Here is a 6,490-nt window from a genome sequence, read left to right as displayed (position 1 = left end):
TTTCTCGTTTGCAAACACCCTCAAACACATAGAACCGTAGGGCTCTATCTGTGTGGGGAGCTGTGTACTTTCTTTTCTTTTTCGCCTCTTGCTTTCCCCGTGCAGTAGAAAAGCATCTGTTGGTGGCCAAAGCCAAAGCCAAGCCAAAGCCGAGCAAGAGACCAAGACCAAGACTGAGATGGAGCTCCGGCCAGTCGACGTTATTATAAATTGTGCGCGTGTCCTTGTAAAATAACATCAAGTGAACCTAAAAGGCCACACCACACCACACCACACCGAAGACCACCCACCCAACCACTCATCTGCACCACCACCACCCCCTCTTCGTTGGCAACAGCAGCACCACATTCTGGTCAAGTCGTGGCCCCGGCAATGCTCCTTAAATTACCGAGAAGTGCGCTCTGGGTGGCGCTTATTGCCTTTGCCTCATGGCCGGGGCATGACTGATGGAAGCGACTGACGGTCTTCAAAGAGGAGGGCGGGAGCAGCTCCAAAGACTCGACCCAGCGTTGACTCAATTTAGAGCCTTACAATTGGTCGTAAATTTCCATTTCCTCTTGGGCCGTCGAGTGGATTGAGCAGCGGCTGATCTAGTACATACTCGGAAGTATTTTCCGACCAGGCAGCTTTCCTAAGCACGAGATATAATCCTATAAAGTAATATATAGAAATTTGATCCATTTAGAGAATCCGATGTTTCAAGCTCCTGCAATTGTCTGAAATACTATCCCAATGTTCTTACCGGATACTAATTATGGCTGAGCAACCGAGCTATTGATGTCTGTATGTAACTATCTACTTTGGGAGGTTTTAGATAACATTAGGTTTAGCACTGGGTTGTAGGCATGGATGAGTAGATTACAAATCCAAAAGCTCCACTTCACTCGACATGTTCAGTGCCGACATCCAAAACAATTGATGGGTTGCTCGCGAGATTATGGATTCGTATCGATATGGCTTTACTTATAATAATTTTGGTGCATATATTATTATGTAATCGAAGTGCAAGGTGCATTTACAAGTTTTCATTTATATCTGTATCTCCAATTGATCTGGATCTATTTGTATGAAATACATGTCATCGCTATGTATGTACGAGTATATGTAATTTGGTTGGTCTGCATGAGCTGATTGTGTTCCAATGGAATGGTCAAAGGTTTTTATGTCAACCGGCCTCTACTCGAATCAACCTTCTATTGCTGAGATATCAGTGTCTGCCTGCAGCCCATTCAGAGCGGCTCTTGGCTGTGTAATACGGGTGTGGAACTCCGTCCGTGCAACATGCACCTTGTGGACCACCACTGAAAGTGGAGTTGGGGATTTGGCGAATCGATATCCGGATATGCATTGAGGTACCTTGTATACGTTCACCTGCAATTAATTAACACCTCGAGAGCCCTTTCCGATTAATGAGTCAGTTAGCCAAAGTCCCGGCTCGTATCGGTCCGGTGCTATCAACAATTACATTAGCACGCGGCCATGTGCGGATGGATGGATGGAAAAATGGATTGATAGATGTGGATGTGGATGTCCTCCACATGATTTCTGCAACAGCAAAGTCCGTCCTGCCATTCAGTCATGCGCCTCGCTACCCTTTGGATGGTCTACGGCTGGTGGCTGTGGGGGCTATACGGGCACCGACACGGACAGGCCGCGATGCGGATACCCGTGGTCGGTGATGGCGATGGCCCGGAGGACTTGGACACACGCCGACTGGCGAATGCCACTGTCTACTTGGTACAGATGTACATCGCGAAGCGCATCAATACGCTGGTCATCCGGCAGGGGTGCGTAGGATGTGCGGAGGGGTTGCGACACCGCCAGAGGCAGGTCATCGATCATGTGCTGCGGCACAGCTCCCCCGATCTAAGTGTGCTCCTGTATAGGGGCACTCCCGACGAGACTCCCTGGGAGTACACTCTGTTCGTGGTCAACGACGAGAAGGCCTTCAGGTGAGTGAGGCGTTCTCGCCAGAGGCCAGGTGGTGGTGGTGAGCCCTACTAAAGCGGGAATGCCTCCACAGACAGCAGCGCTTCACCTTTCCCGACACACTGACCGACCGAGAGTTCTTTTTCCTGGTGGTTGTCACCTCGGTACAGCACGCCGAGACCGTCAAGCGCGTGGCAGCCGAAATAATTCTGGCCGCCCTTCGGATATTCGTCATCAACGTGGCAGTGCTCGTCCAGCTCGCCGATGCCCAGGTGGTCACCTACGGCTACACCCTGTTCAAGGCCAACTGCACGGCCGGCATCACCGTACAAGAGATCGGCCGCTTCGACCCCACCACCGCACAACCGCTGACCGTCATGCCGGATATGTATCCGGTGCGGAAGCTTCACTTGCACGGATGTCCCCTCAAGGTCGGCGCCAACCATCTACCGCCGCACTTTATGTACAGGCGTCGTAGCCCGCAGCCGACATACGGCAAGGGGGAGGTATCTGGCGAGGATCTGAAGGGAATGGACCTGGAGCTGCTCCAGCTCCTGGCCAATGCCCTCCACTTCCGCATCCGCCTCTACATGCCCACCGAGACTACCCTGTTCCGTGACGGAGGGAACGTCTCCGGCTGCTTGGAGCAGGTAAGTTGAGAACCTTGGAGAAGAACACATTCATCCAAACCGATCCCATTTACCATTTTCAGTTGGCTGCGCACAAGGTGGACATTGCGATCGGGGGGCTGAGTGGCTCGGACAAACGGCGCTGGCTGTTCTCCGCCTCGACGGTATACCACCAGAGCTACTTCGTCCTAGTGGTTCGCGAGAACCGCTTCCAGGCCAAGTTCGGTCACTTGGCTCTGCCCTTCCGTGGTAAGGTGTGGGCAGTGATCATCTGCATGCTGCTGGTGGCCGTGCTGGCCACCTGGTGCCTCAGCGCCCGTGTCCGGTTGAACCATGCGCTCGAGAACCTTCTGCTGATGAGCCTGGGCAATCCGGTGCCCGTGCCGCGAGTCCCCGGCAGCAGCTTCCTGCGGTATCTCTTTGCCAGCTGGCTGCTGCTCACCCTGGTGCTGCGGTGCGCCTACCAGGCGAAGCTCTTCGACGTGCTACGTCTGCCCAACCAACGACCCCTGCCGAAAGACCTGCTCAGCCTGATCGAGCAGAACTTCACTATGATATCGCATAGCCACCACGACTTCTATCCAGCCCACATGACACGGCTCTTGCAGGAGTCATTCTCATACCGCTTCAAGTACATTCAGAGTGCCCGGCCAGACGAGCGCCTGGTCACCATCTCGCTGCTGAACAACCTCGCTTACTGGAACCAGAAGCACCTCAATAGCAGTCAGCTGACCTTCATCCGAGAACCGATATACCTCGACCAGTTGGTTGTCTACTTCCGCAAACGGTCCTTCTTAAAGTACGCCTTCGACCGCAAGATCAAACAGCTGCTCAGCTCCGGCGTAGTGTCGCATATCGAGCGCCGGTACTTGCGACTGTGCTACGCCGACATGGCAGCCAAAGACAGGGACCGGAACCGGAACTTGCTGCCCCGCATCACCAACAACATCATGGTTGGGGCCTATCGCATCTACTACCTCCTTCTCTTCTTGGCGCTCGTGATGTTTGGCCTCGAGCGTCTAGCCCAACGTTGGCGGGCACTGCGTAGATGGTTCGACTGGTTCCATCAGCCCTAGTTGGTGACCCCGACCTCCACGTAGCTCTGGTCTATCATTCTACCATCTTTGACTGAAGTACGACTTTTTGTATATATGTGTACGTCTAGTCGAACGAGTATCCAATTGATTAAGCAAAGTCGGCTCAATGATCTTTTAATAATTTCAGTCGCTTAACTAGTTATGATTGTCGTTAAGTCGATAAATATATGTATAGATTTCGCTCTCACTACTCCTTGGTGATGCCATAAATAACCGATTATAACTCACTAATCGGCTGCACTTGTCAGTGCTTTCCGACTCCTTTCGATGCCCCAGCCATAGCAGCACTCGGCGGAGGTGACGATGACCCAGACCCAGACCCTAACCCAGAGCATCTTGCAGCAGCACACATGACTCGTACCACATGACGCATATCGATGTAATACCTATGTATGTATGTAAGTGGTCACCGCCTAAGCCAGACATGGTGCACTTAGATGGATTTTTGTGCGGTGCCGCAAGATGGCCTTAAAAATTGATTTAAGACTTGTAATGCATGGACAGCAGGCACCGGCACCTCCCCCTCCCCGGCCAATCGTATACAAGCACCCGATCCACCGGTCAGGGCTCCGCTCCACTCGCCGGTAACCAGAGCCATGTGTGAGCACCACCAACTGGCCAACTGGCCGAGCGGCACGGAGCGGCACTTGAGTTAAGCTGTGCAAACGTTTGCATAATCACGTTCCAATTTAAATTGCTCTATTTGCAGGGACCGGGACTGGGACTGGGACTGGGTCTGGGTCCGGGTCCGGGTATGGTTCTAGTTTTGGTTGCGCTCTGCTCTGGGTCCTGCTGCTGCTATTCCTGGTGGTGGTGGTCTCCGGCTCCCCCCCTTTCCACTCTGGTTCGCCTTATCTGTTGAGTGGGCGGGTGTGGCATGGGGTGAAGTGGCTTTGGGGTGGCCATAGCCATCGTTGTCGACTCTCAAATTGGAAAAACTGGACAAGTTTTATTAGCTGCCACTGGAGCGTTGCCATGGCCGCCATGTCCCCACTCCTTCTGTTTGCCCAGTGTGTACAACTATGGAAAAATGTGATTGTGATTTTGATTTTGCATCTTTACAATCTGAATCTGTCTTCTCTATCGCATCCGTATCCGCATCCCATCTCTGTATTTCTCTCGTCTGACGGGCCATCGGAATCAACAGTTGCCAAGAGCAACCGGATCGTATGGGGGAAATCCCTATCCGAGTCCATATACTTCACCTCGATATTTTATCGAATCCAGCAGTGTTCACCCCACATGGAGCTGGTTATGAAGGCTATTAAGTGCTTGGCATTTCATTGTAGTACAAAAATGTATGACAGGTCTTTCAAATATATTAACAGCTGGCATTCGTTCGTTCATTCTTACTTACTGCTATAGTGGTGGATTAATGGTGGGAGTGAAAAAGGTGTTACAAGATTCAAGAAATTTATAGCAGGTAACAAACATGAATGGGGCCTTGGCAAGGGCAGCGATCCCATGGGACTAATTGGGACTTGATTGGGAGACCAACAGATTAATTATATATATATGTATATATTGAACTTAAACGAATTTAGAGTGACATCAAGTGCATATTGTGTATGTTATAGTGGATCCCAGCGATTGCACTTCTCATCCCTAACGATGGGCAGCCCGCTCATGCCGTCGTCGGGCTCGTTGGGTATCGGAAAGTCGCGCTTGCCGATACCGGGGTTGCGCTGGCGGTTATAGTTTCTCATGGTAAGCATGTCCCAGTCGAAGATGCGGCTGTCGGCGTAGTTGAGGCCCAGCCGCAGCATGCGGAACGTGCGGATGAGCATGGCATAGTCGGGCTTGTCGTAGAAGCCCAGCCCGCGGCAGTAGTTCAGGTACATGGGGAACTCGCAGGGAAAGCCCTCGCAGAGGACGCCGTCGCTTATGGTGAGCTTCATCTCGTGGATGCGCTCGAACTTCTGGCGTTTGGTGGAGGCCTTGATGTTCTGCCAGGGCAGGGTGCCACGGTTGAAGTACATCAGGACGTAGCCGACAGACACGAGGTCGTCGCGTCGCGACTGCTCCACTCCTGCGTGGGCTCGGATGGAGGCGTAGCGCGCGGTGCCGGTGAGGGAGCGCTCCTCGCGGTAGGGCATGTGCACGCCGGTGGTTGTGTCCAAGTACTTCTTGGCCAGCCCGAAGTCAATGAGGTACACTATCTTTGCCTCCCTGCTCAGGCCCATTAGGAAGTTGTCCGGCTTGATGTCGCGGTGCACGAACCCCTGCTTGTGCACGTACTCCACGCGACTGATCATCTGCTCGGCCAGCATCAGCACCGTCTTCATGGTGAATGCCCGCTCACAGAACTGGAACAGCCGCTCCAGCGATGGCCCCTGGAGATCCATCACCATGGCGTTGTATTTCGGCTTCTTGCAGTAGAAACGAATGCGGGGCAGGCCCACGGCGGGGCGCAGAGCCCGGTACACGCGGCGCTCGTAGTTCAGCTGCGGATGGACCACCGAGGTGCTCTCCACCTTTATGGCTACGTTCTCGCCGCTCCACAGGTACTGGCCGAGGTACACATCCCCAAAGGATCCGCTGCCGATCTGGCGGATCACCTTATAGCCTCCCACGCGGATTTCGCTGGTTCGCTTCTTGATATTCTCCATGGCTTTCCGCTACAGCTACAGCTACAGCTACTGGGGATCGACCTGAAAGTGTTCTCTCCCAAAAATATAGTTCGAAGCCTTCTAAGAAAATTGAATTAATACACAAATTTCGATTCTTTTAACGTTGCCTACGAGACATATTCGCTCTGAGTACTCGTCTATCAAATGGGTTGTCTGTCTGTGTACTTGTGGCATGAGTTTTTGAATGAATTTTGTATGCATACAG

At 52.6% G+C, this 6,490-nt stretch overlaps 2 protein-coding genes across 2 annotated transcripts; one reads left to right on the top strand and one right to left on the bottom strand.

The window, feature by feature from the left end:
- The first annotated feature begins 1,656 nt into the window (after window positions 1-1,656).
- On the top strand, window positions 1,657-3,634 carry Ir11a (Ionotropic receptor 11a). The gene is made up of 3 exons (XM_001355325.4): window positions 1,657-1,952; window positions 2,024-2,579; window positions 2,642-3,634. Exons 1-3 carry the CDS (start codon window positions 1,657-1,659, stop codon window positions 3,632-3,634), a joined length of 1,845 nt encoding a protein of 614 aa, XP_001355361.4.
- Window positions 3,635-5,156: 1,522 nt separating this feature from the next.
- LOC4815703 (casein kinase I) lies at window positions 5,157-6,378 on the bottom strand. The gene has a single exon (XM_001355326.4). It carries the CDS (start codon window positions 6,262-6,264, stop codon window positions 5,227-5,229), a length of 1,038 nt encoding a protein of 345 aa, XP_001355362.3. The 5' UTR covers window positions 6,265-6,378; the 3' UTR covers window positions 5,157-5,226.
- Between the last annotated feature and the right edge of the window lie 112 nt (window positions 6,379-6,490).

This window comes from Drosophila pseudoobscura, chromosome X, assembly GCF_009870125.1.
Source record: "Drosophila pseudoobscura strain MV-25-SWS-2005 chromosome X, UCI_Dpse_MV25, whole genome shotgun sequence".
Classification (NCBI taxonomy): Eukaryota; Metazoa; Arthropoda; class Insecta; order Diptera; family Drosophilidae; genus Drosophila; species Drosophila pseudoobscura.
The sequence above is the reverse complement of the archived record's forward strand: the minus strand, read 5'-3'. Positions and strand labels throughout refer to the sequence as shown.

Bases quoted from the DNA above. Each gene is read 5' to 3' on its own strand.
- Ir11a (XM_001355325.4), top strand. From the start codon at position 1,657: ATGCGGATACCCGTGGTCGGTGATGGCGATGGCCCGGAGGACTTGGAC. The intron at 1,953-2,023 runs GTGAGTGAGGCG...ATGCCTCCACAG, and splicing joins AACGACGAGAAGGCCTTCAG to ACAGCAGCGCTTCACCTTTC. The intron at 2,580-2,641 runs GTAAGTTGAGAA...TACCATTTTCAG, and splicing joins TCTCCGGCTGCTTGGAGCAG to TTGGCTGCGCACAAGGTGGA.
- LOC4815703 (XM_001355326.4), bottom strand. From the start codon at position 6,264: ATGGAGAATATCAAGAAGCGAACCAGCGAAATCCGCGTGGGAGGCTAT.